The 25077-nt window shown below is 31.4% G+C and overlaps 1 protein-coding gene across 2 annotated transcripts in view; it reads right to left on the reverse strand.

Moving 5' to 3' along the window:
* Positions 1 to 25077, reverse strand: part of numb (NUMB endocytic adaptor protein) — a 41347-nt gene that overhangs the window by 3832 nt on the left and 12438 nt on the right. The window contains exons 1-4 of one of the 2 annotated variants that reach the window (XM_088204647.1): positions 9749 to 10304; positions 2183 to 2440; positions 1956 to 2107; positions 1690 to 1886 (exon numbers count right to left, since the gene is read on the reverse strand). In XM_088204647.1, the coding sequence (XP_088060773.1) occupies positions 1690 to 1886; positions 1956 to 2107; positions 2183 to 2440; positions 9749 to 9829 (688 nt within the window). In that variant the 5' untranslated portion in view covers positions 9830 to 10304. Of the gene's footprint in view, positions 1 to 1689; positions 1887 to 1955; positions 2108 to 2182; positions 2441 to 9748; positions 10305 to 25077 lie in introns of those variants that run through there. The other variant, XM_088204648.1, reaches the window with a different exon arrangement.

Genomic DNA, 25077 nt, shown 5'->3' on the forward strand with positions numbered 1-25077 from the left:
AGAAAGAAAATATAGTCAAGTGAATTGAGTAGGTGTTGATCCCAACAATGCGTGTTTTCACAATCAAAGGATTTCATTATAAATAATTTAGCAATCTTTGGCCACATTTTGGAAAAAAAATAATATGAAGATTTACCTAACTTTTGATTAAATGAACACATTAATTTCAGCGATTCTAAGATATATCTTAATCATTGGTTGGATTTCTCGAAAGTTATTATTACTCATTTAACAGTATGTCTATATTATTTTTAAGTGGTTATCTAGTCAATTGATCGGCAACTTTCATGGTGTAAATATTTATAAAAAAAATATAATACTAAATCGTTTAAATTTTAGTTTGAGTAAAAAATTCGATTTATTGTGTATTTTTATATTACGGAGTGGAAGATATTCTCACTTCATCAGCGGAAGAGTGAAGGCGATTGATTATAAAACCGTACCGAAATTATTTTTCATCCCTTCGATGGAAAAGTATGTGGGCTCAATTTTAGACTGCAATTTCATGAATGCTTCTGCACTCTATCATCAGGTGAAAACAATTGGTAATTTTTTTTTTCAATTTTAGCAATGCAGTAAAGACGAGATTACAAAATTAAATTAAATTAATTCTGTATTACATAAATTATTTCAGAATTTATATTCTATTAACGGGAAAATATGGAATTTAATTATTAGAGGACTAACCTTGGGAAAATCCTTAATTAAACCGATGGCTTCTATAGAAGTCATCAAGAAAATCTCCAGTACTCATTGGGCACCAAAAGGTGCCATAAACTTTTGAGCCTAATAATATGCTTAGTTAGTATAATTTAAGGCTGTAAATCATTTGAATTTATTGAACCATATTTTAAAAAATATTGCATGAATGGGTGCCTCCCACATATCGACAAATTTCGAAATGGCGAAAACACAGGAATTATTTCTTGAGACAAGTCTAAACAGACTGATTGATAATACAAACAATATTAAAATATTTTTTATAATAAAAATCACATACTCCTTTAAATACTATGAATTACTTTTTCTTTATCAACTATTCAATATATTAATCCTCTCATTTGCTAAAAACATACTGACCATTTATAATTATTAACTAACCTAATTGACCGTTTCATTTAAAAATTACTGAATTTTTACTAAAAAACTGACTTGATTTAATTTGGCAACAAAATGGTTGTTTTTTTCAAAAATAGTGAATAATAGAAGCAACAAATTACTGGTTAGTAAATAATTATATTGTCAGATATTTTGTCATAAATTCCCAACTTTTTGATAGTGCCTAATAACCATATTAGCTATATTACTAAAAGTAATTTATTGTTTCATTACATATTTAAATACAATACTGTTCAAAAGATTATATGATTTTTGTATAAATTCTGTTTTAGTCCTATTCAAATATTTGGTCAATATATAACTTATTGTTTAATTTGTAAACAAACATCCTTTGTTAATTATGAACCATTAAAACCACTGATCTAATAAGCACAGGTCATTTAATTTGTTGTAAAAAAATGATCCATTAGATTTCATAAATGTACATTAATAACTTTAAAATAAGAAGTAGATGAAAGCCTACTACGTCAAATATGACAGATTAATCAACCTTTATTGGTTTAACTATATTCACATATAGCAGCATCAATCCGTGTATTAAATTATCACATATATTTGATCAACTCTTACCATTTGAAAGAATTTTATTTGTATGCGATTTATTTAGTTCTGCTACCACTAAGGTATCTTTGTCTCGTCGTTGTTTTCTTTCTAAACAAGCGGCAAAAGCGCAGCCTACAGCATGAGACAGTCTTTCGCCGGGTTCGCGACTCGCTAAAAATCCATGACACATCCATCTTCGCGTAGTGCCATCGCGACATATATAACTGTAAATGAAATTAATCATTAATTATAATAAAACAATATACAATAATAATATTCAGCCTTGAACATACCTAAATCCGCGCTCATGGTTTCTATCGGGTGCACAAAAAGACACTTTTTCAATAGTTTGATCAACTATCAATCCTTTCGTGTCTTCTTCCACAACCCGTAAACCATCTCCGCTAACATGCAAAACAGCCCGAACTGCTCTTCGTCTTGAATTCTAACCATAAAAAATTATTACATGTTGAATAAATATGAATTTATTTCATCAATATAAGTTAATAAATTAACTCACCCTCAAAACTTTTAAAGCTTCTTCGCACACTTGCATGCCGCGTGATTCGAAAACTTCGACGCATCCCAAATACTTGACTTGAAACGCGCACGTGCTGGCTCGTACGGACGTCTCGTCGGCCTGCCATTGATGAGGACGGGCGCTCTCGGGCCCGGCTCCTCCGTTTATACCTTCTCCTTTCCGTCGTCGAAACGATTCTCTGAATGACCTGCGGAGTCGGTCCATGCCGCGAGTGCCAGTTCGACGGAACGAAGTGCCCTATAAAAAACATATAAAAATACATTAATAAACTTGATAATATGAATAATTTAATTTTTTGAAAATAAGTTAAATGTTACAAATTGATACATGTTTTTTTTAAATAATATATTAACATTTCATGACAAGAAGCACGGCTTCAATATATAGAATGTGACAATTGTAAAATGAGAAATGATTGGCCACTGAGCTTGGTTAATGACATAGATGGCATTACCGGCTTATGATACTGCTCAAAGTCCAACCATCTCTACTAAACTAAGAAAGATGTCTGAGATAAAAGTAAAACGTTCTGAGCTATGAGTACGAGTTTTTTAACGACTTTGCAGCTGCATTTCGATGCAGTGTCACTAAAATTTAGCAGGCATTTTGACATTATTAATTGTTTTGCTTCAAAGCCCTGAAATGTAATCAACTCAGATTGTTACAGTATTATAACAATATGAAGTACCGGTATTTAAATTTTAATATGAGCATATATTTTTAACAAAATATTAGATTACATGATAATAACACTCGCAATTTTAATTTAATACACTACCAACAGAAAGAGTACGAAATTGTTTTTATACTGTACAATCTATAAATAAGCATTGTGTAGCACTTCATCAATTTTTCTTCTAAAATTTTAGGAAGTCATATAAGTTGGAAAAAATGTGTCGATGTATGCAGAATTTTTGGTAAAAAACGTACCAGTATTAACTGCGTCATTATATCATTTTTAAATTTCATATTATATGATGAAGTAAAAATCGTTAGCTTAGTATAAACGTGATTATTTAAAATTAGTCCTCATAATTGTTTGAATTACGAGAAGAACTTTCCATATTGTTACAAGATGAACATTTAAAAAAAATTGTAGATCGTTTCAGAAATGTTAAATGGTTTTATCAAATTGCTTCTTTGGCAGATGTTTCTCTTTCCCTCCGGTGCAAAAATATATAAATTTTCACCACATGAGAACAAAAAAAGATAAATAACGATATTTATTACGAACATTGGATTGTTGAAAGGAAAATGGATGTATTTACAACTTTACGAAATCGAACACATCAAATTGGCGAGATTGTTTGAATATAAATCATTTAGCATCTAAAAACAATAACAGTGTCATTAAATGAATATTTTCCAATAACACTATTTAGTTTTCCGTCTTTCAATATAAATAAGTGGACAAAAAGATACTTAGAATATGAAAATTTTCAGTTAAACATATAAAAGCTAAATACAATTAAGTTTCAACGATTTTTTGTGTTACGTAAAATAAGAATATCCAAATTTATCCAACAAGGCAATTCGTTATTGCTGCCTTTTTGTACCACTTACTTGTGTGAAAGCGGATTTTCGCTATATAGCTACATAAACAAAATACAGTAACAAGTAATCAATATCTGATTTTGAAAAAAATTGTAAAATAAAAAAATAAACTTAATCTTTCACATTATTAACAATTGATTAGTAAGGCTTCAAATTGTTTTAATGTGTTTAAAAGATTTCGCGTTACAAATTAAGTTAGGAATTGCTGCTTTACAAAAAAAAAAATTTCAAACCTATAATTGAAATAATTGTTAATGAATAAAAAAATTGCTATATTTATTGGGTCAATAATGTGTGCTTTAATAATGCTTTTGACCATCAATTTAATTAAGCGGTGATTAATTTAAATAAAAGGTCGGTAATTATTAAAGGGTATGTTTTTTTAAATTTTAAATAATTATATTCTGATTAAATTTTGATGTTTTAACAGAGAACAATAATAAGGCTTGATAGAAATTGCTCCATAAAAATAAACATTAAAATATTTTTATAATAAAATCACATTTCACATTTCAAAAATATAAAAATCAAAAATTTATGATAGTTTTGATATATTATTATCCATTTTTAATTATTAAATGATTATATAACAATATTACTGACCATTTATTCTTTAAAAATTGACTTTTTAATTTGTTCCCGTAAGATATCCAAGAAGTTTTTGTATCTCATTTTTTTTCTTTAGAAAATAGTATTTTGATATTTAAAATACAGTAGACCCCCAATAACACGGTAAATTGGGGACGTGCTATTTGGGTGCTCGTTACTCTGTGTGAGCGAGCCAAAGGGAGGATATCTCACCACACGCGCATGATTCGTACATACGTATTGCAAAAAATATAAGTATTTTCTAGTCCCCCAACTACACACACCAAAATAGCACGTTCCCAATTTACCGTGTTATTGGGGAGTTTATATACAAAAACACCATACTGCAATGCATTTAGAGTTATGTATAAGACAATGAAAATAATTACAACTTCGATCCCATTTTCAGGATTTCGGTACCCGAATGTTGAGAAAATAGCGATTTATCAATAAAAATATTTAAATATACTTGCGACCAATAAATCTATATTGTCTATTTCACGCTGTACAGAAAAATATTTATTTTCAATTAGTTTATATAGCATTATGTCGCTTATTCAGGCGTCTTTGTACAAATTGGCACGAAAATATCCATTTTCAAAATGTTGAAATATTGTAATAAGGTGACGCATGATTGATAATACCATATAAGGTAGTAAACATTTCATAAAAATCGACACTATAATACATTTTTAAATATGGCATATTTTACTTCAATGTGACGTTTACTTCCTTATATGCAAACTGGATGCCCATATCAGTGTATGATTATAATTATGTAGCGATGATTATAATTAAGGTGACCAGATTTTGAAAATATCTAGCGGGGACACTACACTAAAAATAAAAAAGCTATCTAGGAAATTTTTGTTTGAAAATGACAAATGAAAAATTTTATTCAAAGGCCATCTCCGAAATTTTTGAAGAAAAAGGAGGAGAAATTGCCATGGACGCGCAAAAAAGAGCATTTCGCAAATTTTTGTTCAAGATCAAAAGGAAAACGCCTGTTCTCATTATAATACAACTTTTAGGATTTCAAGTTAATTTTTATATAAAAAATCACGACTATTAAATGTTGGGAAACGCTGGTCAATATACAGTAATTGTTTTAAAGCTATTTACAAATAATTATAATCACATACCTAATAAGTTTGATAATAAAAGATAAACAACGAAAAGCTCGATCGTTGAACAAGATGGCAACGCGCGTGCGCACTACGAACTGTCAGTTTGACATGCGGTCACAATCGTAGCGCGCATGCGCGCGCGCCGTTTGAAATAACATTTCCAACGGTTAGCGCGAGAAAGTTCCCACGCTGTATCGAGGGGGGTTATTCCTAAACGTTCGTTTTTTGTTAACGGGAACGCGCTTAACTACGGGGAGGTCACACGCGGTTAACACACAATATAAATATACATGCGCATTTTTAACATTACGATCATATAAATACTTTTACTTGTACATATATAATAAATAAATTTAAAAATAGAAGTATGCATGTATTTACTTATTTGAAAAACGATACTATAAAAGTAGACTGTTTTATTTTTTACCGAGTATCGCGTGATAACCGGAAATTACAATCAGACCGCAAATAGATACTGAACGTAAATAGAATCATTGTAAAAAGCTCCATAATCATTATTATATAATAACATTCAAATATATTATATTTAATATCTAAAACAAGTCTTCCAAATTAAAATTAATTAACTACATCTGTTTAGGTCGGCAATAATATATGATGAGGTTCAAGGTTAGATTACAGGTTAAAATATGGAAACTTCATGTAAATTGACAGTAGTTCCATTTTTCACTAGTAACTAATACCAGACACGGTAGTAAAAGTCTCATAAAAAACGACAATATAATTAGATAAAGCTACGTTAATTTTCATAAACAGAAATTAACACACATGCTGGAATAAACACATTATTTTATTGGTACATGTATCTGCAATTAGATCTTCTTCCTTTGTGTAAATTTATACAAATTGGGCGCACGATTTGCAAAGTGTATAAATATTTAACGATTTTTATGAAATAGTACCGCACTGGTAAGGCCAAAAGTCATTTTATCATTTAAAAATTATTTTCTTTTTCTTTCAGATACTGAAAGTAAAAGCTTGGAAAATACGTGCTTAAAAAAAATAACGACGCAAAATCAACGCGCTATTGTTTTAATCCTGAAAATATCATGTATCATATTTATCAAATAAAATCTCCTACTAACTATATTTCCTATCCAGATTAATTTTTGTGTGGCTATTTAAAATAACTAGTATTCATCACTAAATCACAATGAGCATAAAGAAATCTGAGCGATATAATTAGATATTTTGCATATAGTTATGGAGTCATTCTGAAAATAAAAAGGGGGTAATTAGCCTTTCCTTTACTGTGATGTATACAAAGTGTACATGTCATCTTAATATGTCAATATCCCTATAAATATGTATACAATAATTTTAGGTACTCCTCCTCAATACACTTATATATTAAATTAGAAAATTAAAATATATAAGTAATTATCAAAAGTAACAAAAAATATTTTTTATCAACAAAATCGAGAATCATTTCACTAAAAATCAAAGGAGTGTTGATAGTCGATTTTTCAGTATAATTTTTGTAAATAAATATTTTATCTATACTATTACATTAACCAAATTAGATTGAATTATTGTATATATTTTTATTTATTATGTCAATATTTTGGCGAATCCTATATGCAAAACTATATGTATACAATAAATAAAATTGAATCGGATATTTTTAGAAATTTAGTTCGTATTTCGTGTGCTACTATAAGCCCTTGTGTTAGTAAACAATAGTGGCTTTTAATACAAACATCACATTTCAGTTTGTTGATGAATGTTATGGTGACACACTCTGTTTGAATAGCACCGTTGCCATTGTAGTTTTAGATCGAAAATATGTTGGACACATACATTTTAATGCACGTAGTCGATTCAGCTATCAAAATATGTAGTGATAAATATTTATTCGTCTCAATTATATAACACACGTTATCGAACACGAACGCCTCACTTTTTTATCAATGAATAATAGTATCGGCATTCATAAAGAAAGTGACGACAAATCGGTTAAAAAACCCATTTTAACATATGTTTTACGCCAAATTAAATGATTTGACTCATTATGCATTTATATGGATTAACCTCCATCATATTGATAGCAATCGTATCTAGATAAAAAAATATATGCATAGCTTTATAATAAATAGAATATCTTTTTTATCGTTTAATTAATAAATAATATGGAATTAGTATTTCTATGGTAAAATTATGTTTAAACTAAAGCCATAATCTATCCTTTGCTGACAAATTAACCTTTGCGGTTATACTAATTTCATATTGTGGAAATACCACATTCTTTTTTTTTGTTATCTTACCATTGTTTGCATACTAAGAGTTTCGTTCTATTCGCAAAATCATTAATCACACATGATAAAAAATGACAAGAAGAAAACTGGTAATAGTTAGTCAATCAGATTTTCTTAGTATTGAAATAATTCCTCGCATTGAGCGGAAGTTGAAAATTATCCAGTAGTCAATCAGCATTTAAGCTAAGTGTGTAAAAATCACACGCATGTAATTATTATTCCACATTTAGATATATATAAGATATCTTATAGTTTATGAAAGGCAACATCTGAGAAAATATAAAAAATATTCCCACACATCCTTTTAACAAATACAATGTAGAATAAAACGAGAAACCATTACATTTAATACGTTTCTCAGGAAAACTTATATATTTAGTGTCCTACTTTTTATTCGCGGATTTTGAACATTTTAGTATTAAGACTAGAATAGTTTTAAGAGTACATATGTAAGTACTAAATATAAAATTATTTATTATTATAGTAAAATTAAATGGCTTTCAATATTTTGTTTAATAACTGTTGAACAAACACGATCGACCAGTGGTATAGTCTATGACTAATAACTGAAAGTCCAGTGCCGTAGCTAGCGGGGCAGCGGACCGCTCCGGGCGGCACTTGCTTGGAGGCGGCATTTTCGCGTTGGAATGTGGTTATTAAACTGAACTTTAAAAAAATATAATTCCTAGAAGAGCTAAATTTAATATGTGAAAACAATTAACAACAGTTAAATATATGCTGATTTTATGACCCGGCCGGTCATACACAGCAGATGTTCCCCATTGTTTGTTCGAGTCAAGCACGTGCTAAAGTAATGAAATGCTTGATTACCATTAACATATTTCATCAAGCTTGAAAACTGTTTTGCACATTTTTTATATCTATATATGTGACGGGTGTGTAGCGTAGCTGGAGGGGGGGGGCAAAAGGGACCGCCTGCCCCGGAAAGAAGACATGCATTAAGATACAAATTTTGTATTAGATAATTTTATGGGGGGGGGGGCAAAGTTAAGGATCGCCCCGGGCGGCACAAACTCTAGAAATGCACCCTCTTAGAATTAAATATTCGTTACTCATAAAATAAAAAATGCTAAGTATAAAAATAAGAATTGCTTTTTATAAAAATTGTATTTGCAATTTAAAAAATCGAAAAAAACGATTACAGCGAAATCCTAAAACGCATTATAAATTATGCAAAATATATTTACTTTACTATAAATATAAAATACATACATTAAACATTTTCGCACATAGTTTTTTGAACAAAAAACTATCGTATAAAAATCGCCTACAGATGGGAGATATTGCTCACTTTGAGGTGTTTATATTTAAAAAAAAAAAAATAATATCAACAAGATATCTCCAATGATTGTTTGAGTTTGCTTTTGTTAAATCGTTTTAAGGCAAGTATAAAACGGCGTATTATAAATTATTTTATTGATGTGTAATGTATTACTTGAAGGTTACAAAAAATAGTATTTTAATACTAGTTTAATTAAATGTTATTTTTAATTGATCTTGAATTTTAGAGGCGCAATTGCGGCAAGCTCTGTTATGTTTAGTGAATTCTAGTTTTCTGGCAATTCTTCTACACGGTTGTATCGTTTAAATAAAATACTAAAAACAGAGAATGTCATCAATTTTAAAATATGTGTACATCTAATAAACATAGACTAGTGAGAAAAGGATTATGTTGACATATCGTACTGCAAGTGATTCTCAGGCAAATTTATTTTGACCCTACCCCCTCGTCTCGGCACGTGACTGTTGTATCTACGATTACCAAGGGATATAAAACAAAATTTTAATATCACACGCACTCTGTTGAAGAATCATACGAACGTGCCTCATGCCGATGCGTTCAATGCGTATGTATGTGTACAAAATAAAAACACTGCGGTATATAGGCACTGCAGCAAAGGTGCACGCACAGCCAGCTTCCCGTAGGTGAGCTATTTTCGCGTTACGGAAACATCTGTCGTAGAAAAAAATCCACACACCCGCAAAGCGAAGCCGGCGTTGGATCTAGCGGCTCCGCTTCTGGACAGGGGCTCATGGGGCGCGGACCCTTGGTTTCCCATCTTGATTCGAGTGTTGAACGTCGGTTAGCTGCTCGGTCGGCGAAGGGTTAAACCGAGTCGCATTCCGCGGGCCAAGGCCGTTCGCCGCTGCAGCGACCGGTTTTCGGATTCCAGGAGCGGCTCTCGAGAGCCGCGCTGCTCTGTCTCTCCTCTCCAGGCGAAAACGGACGAGCGCACTATAGTTATAGCGCGTGCACCGCGAACAAAGGTCCCACGGTATCGAGCACCTGGCGGGGAGCGGACGTTATTTTTTCCCACAGCTCGGCGGCGAAAGGGGAGCGAAACGGCCTGGGATGCCGGCCGATCCTGAGCGAAAAAGTTCGCCGAAAGAGGCAAAAGTGCCGGGATAGATTGTCAAAGACGACCGAGATGCAAAGATCCTGGGAATCCGGGAAACGCGGAAGAAGATGGGAATACAGATGGATAAACCGACGCGGAAAACGCGTGCACGCGCGCTCGGGCCGCGGCCGCGACTGATCCTCGCTTGCAACTTTTCGTGCTAACGGACAAAGCCCCGACACTGCCAGAGGCGCCGAATATTTTTAATACGGTATCGACAACTTTGTAATACAATAAATAAAACTAATCGTAAATAATAAACTTTAAAAAAATAAAATTTAAGAATCACTAGTCAGGTACTGACTAAATGTGCATTCATGTTTAATCATATGATTTTTTTTAAAACTTGTTTGAGCTTGAAATTTTATTGAGTTATAAATTAAGAATTGTTTAAGAATTTGTAAACCTGCTACTGAAAATACAATGAAATGGACAACTGTAGATTTTATGCAGAAAAAGGCATCCTTGTTCAAAAAAAATCACCCCATCAAATTCAGACCCATATATTTATTATTTACTCCTTAACTAAGGCTTGGATATCACATGCTTTTTTCAGAACTTTTGGCGCTAAAGGTGCATAGATCCTTATTTTTTTAAATAACGAAATAATTAGTTTATAATATCAAAACCAAAAAGAATCATAATGCATAAGTAATTATCATAAATATGCTACCCAAAACGGATTTTTTCGCATGAGTGATATTCGCGTACAAAGGTTTTTAATTGATCTTTTAATATTATTATAAAAAATAAACATTTAATACGTTCAATTTCGGCATTTATAGATAATAATTGCGATGTCTAATCCATTTAATCGGTTTACCCTATCATTACAATAACTATTACGACTTAGACTATTATTATAATTACAGTAAAACCTCGATATAACGGACTAATGAGTGTGAGGGGGTGGTTAAAACTGAAAGTCCGAATGTGTTTTTTTAGTAAGAAAATAAACGGCAGAATGCAATGTCAGTGAAGTTTCCATAAGTGGATTGAAAATATTATGTGCTTTTAAACAATGATAAGGTAGATATAAAACTTTTATTCACAGAAAAGCCTTAAAATTGGTCATATTTTTTATGGAGGTAGCTTCCTGAATAACGAATGACGCAAATACGCGTCGCCCGCGTCTTATAGAGAAATTCAAATGACCTTAGTTACAGTTACGTAAACCTTGATATAAATGTTGTAGTACAAATCGGTTAAATAGATATTACATTTGCAATATAAACTTATGCTAAGAATATATTAACCTGATAAAAAATAAAGCTTTCCATGCCTATTCTATCGATCATATCAAAAGGACATTCTCTATGAGCTGAAGTAGCTCATTATTAGAGAATTTTCAATATCTAATTCATACGACTTTGATTTCAATTTCAATATTCATCACGATATTCATACGTGAGATTAGTAAAATCTAGCAACCTAATATGTGATGATCCGATCTCTCAGATAAAAATTAAAAAACATATGTGATTCGAACCCAAATTTTTCAGACTTGTGGTTACCCTGTTCTAACGTATTGGACTGAAGCACGTCATGTTGCAATGGAAGATTTACAATAAATAAATAAATATTAAACTGATTTTATGACTAGATATATTAAATAAAAATGTTTATAAGAATTTAGTTTGATTGATTATTTGAGCTGCAGCAGAGAATATGTAAAACAGGTCAACTGTCAAAACCTTGTAGTATACTACGTATGAGTTTTATTAGAAAATTAAAAATTGACTCACATAATATACGAGAAATACGCTAACGTCAATTGCTAAACATATAAACACATAAAACGCCAATTCAAGTCTCATTTTGCTAATTTTTTATATGAGCATGGCAGTGTCATGCTTATAATTTATATTTTTTGTAAGTGTAAGTGAAGCAGCAACATGGATATCAATGTATAATGATCGAAATCATACAGAATAAGTATTACAATAAAATTGAAGCACCTTAATTAAAAAATATTAATAAAAAAAACTTGTTTTATAGCGTTGTCGATAAACTAGCAAATGGTGGGCGTATATTTTCTATGTGAAGTGTCTCTACCAAACGCCTGCCATTAAATCATTACATACATGTGTTTATGTACACATGTGATAAACAAAGAAAAAGCACATGATAATTAAAAAAAGAATTACATAAACATACAAATGGAATGAAATAACAATACATAAAATAAAGGTTTCGTACCCCTGGCAAATCATCGCAGCCGTAACCCGCAAACGATCGGGATGCAAATCGACCGACTGGACAATGCATCGAGTTCTCACGTATATGCTTCGACTCTTTGACTATGATAATTCTTGGGAAAAACGTGAATAAGCGACGGTGATTTTTTAAAAGAAAACGACAGTCCAAAATCACCGGTCACCTCGCTGATCATAAGTGGGCTTTTATTTTATACCTGCAAGGACGATCCGTCGATTGCTAAGCGTCGATGACTAAACGAGAATGTCATGCGTCATCGACAATATCATCGGCGTCATCGGATGGAGAAGAAATTTTATTAATAACATAAAAAACACACGATCGCCTCTGAAGGGGCACACTGGAAGTCGTATATGTTCGCATCATGAAACGAGGCGACAGCATGAAAAGCCTTTCACTGTAATTGCGACGAGTAAAATAAGGCTTCTGGCTAATCGAAATCAAATCGCGGTTATGAGCATTGCGTTAATCGCTTATGAGTACATTATTTTTTTATACAATGACACATATGAGCGCCAAAGGAAATCCCTGTTGTAATATTATTCTATACAACCGGGCTCGGTGAATCCCTCAAGTTTTTAAACGATGGATCTAATTATATTAATAAAACATTAAACGTAATTACCACAAAAAGCAAGACGTGTATTTGGAGATAAACGTGAGTGGAATATCAAAAATTGATATGTGTTAATTTTACATAATAACTTATATCATACATAACGCATATTCGCTGGTAGCGTAGATAGATTTCATTATCGATCATAATCATTGTTGATTCGTAAATTTAAATTCAATACATAATATTATTGTGGAAGTGTTTATTTGTGATTTTTGTGTTTATGTCACCGCTATTATCAGCTTGCGATTTAAATATTTATAGTTTTATCAAACTGTTTACGGAATACATTAAATTTTTCCTGCTGTTTTCTAAGAGCAAAATATACTTGGAAGTGCTCAAAAAGTGTACATTTGTACCATATATATGCACTACAAAACACACTATTATGATATTTGACCCCAACGGCCGGTAAACTGACCTGAATAAGTGACGTATATGTTTCTGAAATCTGAACGGCTAGTTTACCGGCCTCAAAATCTGTCATCCTACGGGCCGGCAAAGAAAAATCTGGGAGGATACTTTTGACTCATCAAATGGCGTAATTTTACAATACGCAAGAGACCGTGCACTGGTACAAATTATGCTAGGTGTCCCAATAGTCCTTTTGAATTGAGTTTGATCTGAAACTGTGTACCATTACAAAATTGAATTCTAGCAATAATTTTTTTTAATTATTTTAATCTATTATATAATTTTTTATATGCAAAAAAATTTTTTTATTGTTTTTCTGAATTGCTTTTTTTGAGCTGCAAAAGTGTATGTAATCATAAGAAACTGAATCATCAGAAACTAAAAAATGTATAAAACATGCTATTTTAGTCGGATCTTTGTTGAAAATTACATAAGAGCTCAGGGTTCAGAGGGTTAAAAAATATAATAAACGACCATATCGTGGTAGTAGCGAGTAAAATATTAGATATTTAAATAATAATCGATTATCTAAAATAAATAAGTGTAAGCCTCTCTGTATTATTTTAGTTTAGCTGAATGTATTTGATTTTAATTTATTTACTTTCAACAAACCATATCACCCAAATCTAGACTCCGATCAAATATTATTATATTCGAATACCGAATATATTCGCCAATTTTTAAGTGTTTGTTATTTAAATATTTTCTTAACTATTCGAAAAGTATTATATTTGTAGTGGATTATTTTTTTATTGATTTTTTTATTAAGTTGTTTACATATTAAATCAACGCAGGTAGTCATTTTTTCTTCGAAATAAATGCCGCATCTACAGCACAATAAATTTTGATATATTTTGCTTTGAGAATTTTTTTTATCTTTATGTTATTTATAACAGCCATGGCTACAACACCTAATAGCTGACAAGCAAAAAAAAACTTTGCTTGCCGAAATTTCAGAAATTTTTCAAATTTTTGAGTTAATATTGTGCCGCTGAGGACTTTCTCAGTGGCTAATATTGAATTTTGTATTTCTATTAAATCAATACAAACTATGTTTTATTTTTATTCTGTCTAAATTAATTAATTCATATTTTTAACATACTGATTAGTATTATTTTCGGGAGCAAGTATGATTAAAATTAATACTAGTACAAATATAAAGTTTTTAAAACTTAATGGTTCATTATTTTTAAATTTAAAATAAATAGTTTTGATACTTTTTATTGCCTTTTGTGACATAGAACCTGTATTCATTATTCATAACTTGACTATTGAATATTCGAAATTATTTCATACTTTCTTCAAAACCATAAAATAAATTGACGTATCATCTGCAGAAATGGTAATATTTCATTTTTCACTAAAACTACAATATCGTTTATATACAACACAAATAACAATGGACCAATTTAGATTCCTTTGGCAATCCCCGAACATTACTGTTATTAATTAAATATGTTTTAAATCATTTAATCCATGCACATCTAGCTTTTTAACAGCATCTGTATATCTATTGTTACATACACCCTTTTAAAATATAGAAACACTGCTCTAAATATTTTTTTGTCTAAATATCTTCTGTCCAATTAGATCAAATAAGCTGTATGACTCACTCCTTTGAATGCTTATCTCGGAATCCTTATAGAATTTAGGAGAATATCAGTCTCGAATATATTATAAAGAGAACAAATATTATAAATACATAATTACTTAATTGGCTACTAAAAGTACAACATGAACGTTTTTTTTTTAATATAATTCTTGCAGCTAAGTTATAGATCTGATTAATAAAATACAACAATATTATTCTCACGTGGCAAAATCGATTGAGCGGTTTTTATAAAATACTTTTTGTTTATTCTTAAATTGTTAACAATAATGAAAAACATATTCTGATAGTAAAGATACAAAAAGCCCAGAAGTAAAATACATTTAGAACTAAATTTAATGAAACAAAGAGCCTATTGACTCCTTCGTCAGAAATCTAGCGCTACTTTATTTTTGGCACCCAACGCGTGCAGTTAACCTAACTTTTCGGTAACCGTTTCATAAAAAAAAAACACTTCTAGACATTATTTATAATCTATCGATCGTAAACCACTTCCCGGACACAGTATTTTTTTTTAAATTACTCAAAAACTTCTTGCACTGACCCATCCTTTGTTATGCAGCAGTTGTAAAACATTTAAAAATACTCCTAAAAATTGTATTTTAAACAAAAAAATGCCATAATAATTTTCTTAAAAATTTGCTGATTCTTGAGATAAGAATTCACAAAACACAACTTTTTTAACTAGTGCATTGACTGGGAAGGATTAAGCGACTAGCAAAATGTTTTTTTTTTAATTTTGCCTCTTGATAACATTGTATAAATGGAAACTAATCACTGAACGAGGAATTCAAATAGCTATATCAAATGTTACTACGACTAAAGTCTGGTAAGCACCACCCTTGAATTTCCCTTGTAGTTGAAAAAATTAAACGCTTGTTGTTTATATCTATTAAATAAATCATCACGATATTAATCCGTGAGATTAAGAAAATCTAATACGTAATAATTTATTGGAATCATAAATATATAATAAACACCAATTCCGATCTCTCAGATATTTACTATAAAGATTATTTTAAGCCGGCCTAATTAAAGTATGATAAATTGAATCAGGTTATTAGCAACTAATAAGTTTTCACATGAATCTGGTGGTGGCAAACTTGTATGAAACCTAACGCATATCCCTTGTAATAAACATGTTAATAAGCTTTTATATATGTATCCCTATATCTCATTATAAAGTTGGAGTCGATTACTTCCGTTCAACCCCTTTCTCACGCAATTAATCCTAACAAAGCGTCGCCCCATAGCCCAACGACATTAAAACAGTTAGATTCGCAGATCAACGTAACTAGTCAATTAAAAAATAACACGCTTACAAACGAATTACACAGTACTTCCCCTTAGCGTGGTCGAACATTTTTCAATTCAGGGAAATGATTACAAGCAATGCAATTTCTCGGTAAAATTGCATTTTACAACCGGTTAAACGGCTGGGTCAAAAAACTAAAATTATGAAAAGAATAACGTCACGAGGGGTCAACGTCGTTGGCGAAGGTCTTGCTTAATTAATTAACAGCATCGTTGCTGAGCATCTGGGTCAACAATAGATTAATTTGTATAAGTCTGTTTTTCGAAAACGTCCAAGGCGTGCTACGGAATATAATCTTGTATTATTGAATTACTGAAAGTAAATAATATATATATATAATGAAGAAATCCATCAACTTTAAAATTGTATCACATATTATATTGAAAATACTAACAATGTATTTATCTACACTGAGGTAATTAAACAAAGCTTAATAGAAAAAAAATTATCAGCGATGAAATTACAAGTGTATCGAATGAAAGTGGATAACATGATAGAAAATGCGATTAAGTAAGCGTTTGCAAACGCAGTCAAGGGAACCATTCACTGTGAGTGGTTTTCACTTGAAGATGTAATATAATACAATGTTTTAAATAATAAAAACCCATTAAAAAATTGTTTACAATTAATTTAATAACAACGTATTTTTGACCATATATGGCGCAACCTAATTAAACCATTTATGTTTTTAATGTTGAATTATACACGTGCCGATTAAATAGACTACAAAATAAATCGGATTATCAACTCCATCACTCGGATTTATTTATTGTTGTATATTTTAGAGGGATGTGATGAAGGGTGGAATAATCAAAAGTAATTCCCCACGAGGGTGGCAATAATCTGATTTACAACAACCCTCGTAGTCTTACACGAATTTTGACCTCGACCTTCGTGTGTGACGTAAGTTTAAAATTATACCAAATTTTGAGTTATGAATATCAATGGTATGGAAATTTCTTACTTTTCTAATATTCAAATACTCGATGCAATCCTTCAGCACAAAATATATCCCTAAAATGAAGTATTGATATATTATTAATAATTATTCGTCGATTATCTATTGTGTATATATATATATAGGCTATATATTATTGAAAACAATTTAATTATTTTTTCAAACATAAGAGCTTTTTTCATACGTTTAATTATTGCTATATATATTTAAATATTACAGTGGTAATTAAGGGTGTAAATAAGTAAAGAAAAATCGACTCTATGTACAAATTAAGTACATAATATCTTTAAAAGCTTTCATATTTTTTACATACATATACATTTATATTGCGTATTTGTACATATATGTATCTAATTGTTAATTAAAAATCTCATTATCGCGATTTGATAATATTTACACACATATTTCATACAAATATACATATATTCTTTATTATTGAAGAGGATTCAGATGAAATTTCCCAAATATCTCTACAAAAGGGATCGTAGCCGTATCCTATTTCATTAATTTATAAAAACGTTGGGATACAATTAGTCGCGATTGCGTCCCATATTCTTTACGATTGCAGCCAGGACGCCTACGCTCAAGAACGCTCCTTTTACAAGAGCCATCCAGCTGTTCAGTATGCTTTCAGACACAAGGATGTTTTTGGCGAGAATTACGAGGAGCTTTTAAAGTGTATGGAATAGAGCATATATCTTTTAAGCATCATTTTTCAATATTTAAAGGTATAATTAAACATTTTGTGTGCAATTTTAATAATATGTGCGTTGAATAGATGCATAAGAGCTGACGTATACGTATGTATATGTGTACGAAATGTTTGAACTATTTTATAAAAAAAGCCAGAATGATGCATTGGGAAATATTGTCATGATGATCAGATTTGTAATACTTAATTTGAAATTCAAATATACACTTACATGTTTTCGGCAATAGTTACGAGGAGCTTGATATTTATTATAAAAAAATTACCATAAATCCAAATAAGATACGCTTTCACTAAGTGATCTACAGGAGGCGGAGTTAAACAATAACGCTATTGGTCCTAAAATAGCCTTCTCTCCCATTCCTTTAAGTATCAGCAAGGGATCAATTTGAAGGACATCACATCACAATATTTTGATATACATACTAAGTACGCTAAAAAAAATGGGAGCCCCTGTTTTAAAGAATGTATATATGAAACATTGGATCAGTTTGAGCGCTTTGAATGAGTCAGAAGTGAAATAATACATATCTGATTTATAGCATTAAAGTTGGCTACAGGATTATAACAAAAATTGCTACGCTGCCAAGTTAGCTACAGTATTTTCCTTCAATACAATATTATTAAAGCCTTATACTTTGCATGCCTAGCAAACGGTATTTTATGTTGCTGCTTATAAAAAATATTTTTTAAATAATTAAATTTGTGTACTTTAAATAATATTAAATATCACAAGCCCTGGAATTGTTTAAATGTAATTGCTATTAGTTAGTCGCTAATTTTCGGTGTTAAGTGGTATTGTTATATGAGTTATGAGCTATTACACTTCATAATTGAATATATTACAGACAATCCATTTTTTTAATAATATATTTTCTGACAGTAGGAAAATTGGTACGTCAAAAGTGTAACATAATGCGCAATTACATAAAACATAGCGAATAGAAAGGGCAGTTGTCGATGGTTCTCGGGCAAAAAAACTTTCCAATTTCAACCATTTTGAATAAATACATACATATGTTATTATTGTAGCTAACGAGATCAGCTTGCGCTATATGCATGGCGTTTGCAAAAATTACACACGGACCAATTCGCAACCACGTATTCTCAAAACATAGTACGTAGATACGTACAGTTGTTGTATGTACATAAATTTGACACAAGTGACTTGATTGCTATGACGCGATAAGAAGAGCTGGTGAATCACAGCACAATGAGCAAAAACGGGATCTGATTCGGATTTCCGCATGCAAGCGTTTGATCACAACCATGTGTTGAGAGTTGTTGAATTAAAATAAAAATGTAATGATGTCAAAATGTCGATTAATCATTACAGTATACGTCATCAGGAAAAATATACTTTACCTCGATGTCCCATTGGCATAGCTCATAATGTGGCGTGAAATTCAACTAATTTGACTATTGATCTACTTGGAATCATTCATCATTGTGAAAAATTAATGCTATGGTTATCAAAAAAATTATGAAAATCGATGAAAAACTAACGCATAGCCCTGAACTCACAAATAAATATGTTGTAGCATGAAAACTAGAAATCATCTTGCTATGCAGTTTAATTTTAAAAAAATAGTCAATTTTTATTGAATTTTTTTTTATATAGTATATGGCACACATGCCCAAATGGCGGCTCGCGAGCCGCATGCGGCTTTTTAGTATACATATTTAATGCCGCTCCACAGTAAATGGTGTAGCAGGTATTCGTTGTTTTTATATCTATCGGTGAAAATGTATTCCGGTATGATTTTACTGAAATGACATTATTTAAAAAATGTTTTCGAGATAAATTCAATAATGTTTGTTTAGATCTTCTTTGAGAGATAACCCGAAAATTTCTGGCTTTGCATCAGTGACGTCATTTAAGCTTTTTTCATGGGAGGGGGGCAAAAGTTCGCTAGTCAGTGGGTCGTTTTTTTAATATTTCATTAAGATTCATAGTATTTAATTAAATGACATGCATTTTTTTTACAAATGCCCTCACTAGTTTTCACCTGCACTTATTAACTGGCTACCAAGTCACACCCCACAAACCTTAAACTACTTTTTTTTTAAATATCTTATGATAAGATAATTTAATAATTTTCCCCGTATAAAAAGCAGATCTCTTGAGATCAAATATGAAAAATTTGACGAATATCAAGGAAAGTTAAAATAATTATTGTCTGATTTCAGTCTTAAATTTGAAGAATCTAAATTCTAGATCATACAATCTCATTCTTAATTAATACATTTAATATGTATTTGAACAACTATGATTTTTTTTATTTTTATATGTACTCTTTAGATTATTTCATACGTAAAAAATCATCAAATTATTAAATACCCACATTCGCAAAAAGAGTATCGTGTCAAATATAATATTAGATTACTTTAAATTGAATTGTATTTTTGAGCTCATGTAATGAGTTATTAAAGTATTAATATGAGGGGGCGCAAATTTAGTTTACCTGGAGCGCACAATAACCTAACCACTCAACACCATAGAGTTGCTGCGTACAGTTATAAGAAACAACAAGCCAGAAATCAAATGCCTGGTAAAACAAGTCCAAACCCACAAATTTAATAATTTAACAGTTAATAAATAATACATTTTTATTTGATCGTTTGTTGATAAAAAATAGTATGCGAAATATATTTATATAAATATAATTTATAATAAACCATTGTTTGAATTAAGTTAGGCATGAAGTTTGGTCACCACTTAGACGAAGATCATTGATTCCTAGTTTGGGCAACGACCAAATTCATTCATATTCAAAATTATGTCTCCTTGCTTCTTCACATTTGTAATTAATATGACATTTTAAATATATAATTCTGAATTGTTATGGGAGCTGTACCATACGATCTGTAAGGACACTGATAATATCGATCTTTATCTGACCCACGTAGCGATAACAATTATTTATGTCGCGTGAATAAGTTTATCAATAAACCTGGAAGCTTTAGTTTCCGAGAGTATAATTAGAATACCTCAAACCTTCACAACCACAGGATTTATCAACGACACGCAAAATAACAACATAAAATTAGTGGCATCAGGAAACTATTTACAAGACGTTGGAGGAGGGCGGATAAGGCTAAATTGAGAGCAAAGGACCCATATATTTTTTCTATTAAATCTACGTCCGATTATCTTTTTCTTGGTATAAAGCAAAAAAATGTAATTATAACTATTATTAACCCATAGAACCGGACTTGAACCACTGAGTCATCGCGCTAGGTGGATGAACAACGGGAAATGTATAAATTTCCTTCTTCGCATATACATAGATAAGACTTATGTAGCGAAATATTACATCTTGAGGATAAAATGCTAACGTATTTTAGTATTGAGCAATGTATATATGTACTATTGGCTAAAATGAATGATTATCGTTTAATATGCAAAGCTCGACTGATTCAAACGGAAAATACTAAGAAGGCTTAATAGTCGAGTACTGTGACGAAATATTCTCATTTATATGCAATTGCCACTCGCACGGATATTACTTTACGGATGTTCAACGACAGAATCGAGAAGCATCTCTAGCGATCGAAGATAGTAAAACGAGATCAAAAATTAGTTTTGAAAAAAGGCATGCTGTCATATTCTAAAAAAAATCCTCTAGCACTCCTTCCTAATTGACATCAGCGCAATTACGAATTACATACACACACGCGTTCGTGCCGGTTAATTAGATTATTCTTTCATGGTGCGTTTAAAGTGCCCTTCTCGCCCACGAATCATATATTATTTCGTCGCACGTGTATCAACCAGAAGCCTTTCTGACCTTTCGTGCCAAAAACGGACATAGAATCGAAAATCGATCCAAATGCACAACAATTCGATCGCATGCAACGTACAGCAGAAAAACGCTACAAATAGACTGTGACCGATCTTATAAAAAATCAAGGAGACTACACAAACACAATTTTTTAATAAAGCCACATAATAATTTATTATAAAGTAGGACAATTTGTGCCTCTATCGTATGAAACCTAAGATAGCGAATGTTTGACACAAAGAAACACAATCACCTCTCACAATTAATTAGTGAGTTGTATTAGGCTACACAATTTAAATAGTTATATTACTTTTTAATATTAAAATGTTGGTTACTGACAAAATCAAGTTCATTGCATGTCGACATATTTAAACGCTGAGTAATTCTAAAATAAGCATAACAGGGGAGGGAGAAAAAACGCCGAGACCAACGCAGAGGGTAGTCTTAAAGAGGCTCGTTAAAACCGGCATGCTGCGGTGCAGAACACACTTATAAAAATCGATTTTAATTCTCATACACCATCAAGCGATAACCTCGAGAAGCGCGCACAAGAATGCAAACTTGGCACATTGTTACACGCGTATTATAATACACAACCATACGCATCGGACGACCGGTATGAAATATTAAATATTCAAGATCAAACGTTGAATAAAACATGCAAAGGCGAGAGTCGTCGACCTCCGAATATGATCGCCGATGGCGAGGATTCGAGGAAACGTAATCCTGTCGGAGTGTTGTTCAAACACGGTGAATAAATGTTTGCTCGGTGATCATCTGTAGTTTGGCGCAATTCGTGGTGCCGAGAAAGAGCAAACAGAGCGAGCTCTGCGCGAACGAAGATGACGTCCAAGATAAAGTGTAAAAGCCAGTTGGCAAGGTGAAGCGAAGCGAAGTTCCAAGGCCAAAGTACAACTGCCCGCTGGCTGTGTCGCTGTGGATCAATGGAACTTCAGCTGAAATCTAAGGAGACGTTCGCCGATGTAACGTGGTTAACCTAGTTCACTTGTATTCACATTTTCAATTATCATTGTTCACTGTAGATGCAGAAACAACGATAATTCCGTGGATGTATTACATGTATACTTTGAGTTGAGTGCTAAACACGAGTGACAAACAATTTCGATGGCCAACTTTCTAACATTATGATAAAGGACAAGCAAAAATTTTAACAATATTTTATAAAGATATTTATATACATCCTGTAATTCATTTACTAAGAAGCCTCTCAAGCTCTTTAAAATTAGATTCTTATTTCAAAATTGCTTTTTGCATCTAAGCAAATAATATTTTCTACGATTACGTATGTTTGGACACGCAAGCTGGATCATTGTTTACTTTTGAATATATTAAAGCAACCAATTAAAAATATTATAGCATCAGAGTTTCTAATTGGTGTGTTTCGTTGTGAAGGTCTTAATCTGAAGTCTCCGATGAAACTCGGCGACCCTTCTCAGCTTACAGGTTCAAAGTTTATCTCGAAAGGTCTACTAATTAAATTCTCGGTTTATTGATGAACTTCATAGACACGACATAAAATAATTTGTTATCTAACGAATACGAGCAGCTGTGACTCGGGTGAAGATTGATATTATCAGTGTTCTGACTGACCGATTGGTACGAAAGGTATATGATTATACTCACAGAACAAATGATTCTTCCCTATTAATAACATTACTGCTTCATACTATTATATATTTTTAAGTACAACTTCAAAATAGCAGTTGTAGTAGTCATACCAATGTAAATTACTATATGTAACATATTTTTAATACATTATATTTTTAAATTAAAATCATATTGATATCTGTGATATAAACATACATTAATTTTTATATATACATATACATATGTGTATATATGTATTGACGTATTCTTAAATAAGATATGTATATTGATCATCTATGATCGGAATTTTCGATGTGTGCAATAATCACTGAGTGAGTGACAAATAATACAAATAAAGGATATCAAGTGGAGTAACTCAAATGCGATTGCACATTTATAGATGACACTGTTATCTTATTAACTGGGAAGATGAATAATCTGTCAATAAAATGAAATGAGGTATTGTCAAAGTTAACCAATAAATTACGTATCAGCATATACAGTTTACAGATTTACCGACAAGGATCAATCGAGAAGTCGTAACGTTTGCCAATAAAGCGAAGTACCTCAGCATGGCCATGAACATGATGTGGTGGAGCGAATGCGTCAAAATTAAACGTTAAGAACTAAATTGTCTTTGGCAAATTGTATCGGCTTCTCAGAAGACACTTCGAATTGTCAATATATCGTATACTAAACATTTTACCAACAAATTATAAAGCCTATCTGGACAAATAATATTCTAGTATTAGGACGTGAGAAAAATATATACTAAATTCGTCCAGAAATTGCAGTACAAAGTTGTATACTGAAGGCGCCGCAATTCTACATACATTATGAAACATGCGCACGGACATAAGTTGCGTCTACTTCAGCACTGAAATGGCAAGGCAGCAATATTTAACGAGATAAGTTTGTATACTCGGCAATTTAACATAAATTGGTTTAAATGCATGTCTTTATTTTTGTGAACCCTTTTATATGTTCTCTGCGACCAGTTTTAATTTAAGTGGACCAGGGGAAATAAATCCCTACCTCCTTAATAAACGCCCATGTAACAGCGTGTATTGCCATCCCATACATATATTATTTCATTACTTCGCGGTTCATTTACGCGAACAAATAAGAACAGCATGTTTGTCTTCAGCATAATGCCATAGAATCTCTTAACTGCGCGTTTCAACGAGTACAGGTATATTGTTTGATGGTGACAAACGGTTATATAAATTTTAGCCAGTCTCATTAATGTGTATTAGAAAGGGTTTCGTAAACATCCAGTATTAATATTTATTATTCTAATTCTTAGTGATTTAATATAACGATTTCTTAAAGCGCTTTTGTAACGCCGAATTTTGTAAGATCCCGCACATCATAATTGTTTCTGAATAAAAATATGTATGTAGCTTTCTCTTTTCAATAAAAACTGTTTTATTTGCAAAAAATCTATATTGACGCGTATGTGTAAAAGTACTATTGCAATATTAATGTTATAGTATTGTACGCATCGTAGTGACGTCGACGCGCGAAACAAACCTATACTAGTCAGTAGTACAATAAGACAATAAAGATAACAATGCGGCTTCTATAAAATTACTAAGACCCAACAGTGCTTACTTGCTCAAATCTAAACAGTAATAATCCTTTAGTTTTAATTAAATTCTAAAGCATTTAAACGAAA

The sequence above is a fragment of the Plectrocnemia conspersa genome, unplaced genomic scaffold (genome assembly GCF_051122295.1).
Source record: "Plectrocnemia conspersa isolate PC_06_02 unplaced genomic scaffold, ASM5112229v1 ptg000014l, whole genome shotgun sequence".
NCBI classification, from domain to species: Eukaryota; Metazoa; Arthropoda; class Insecta; order Trichoptera; family Polycentropodidae; genus Plectrocnemia; species Plectrocnemia conspersa.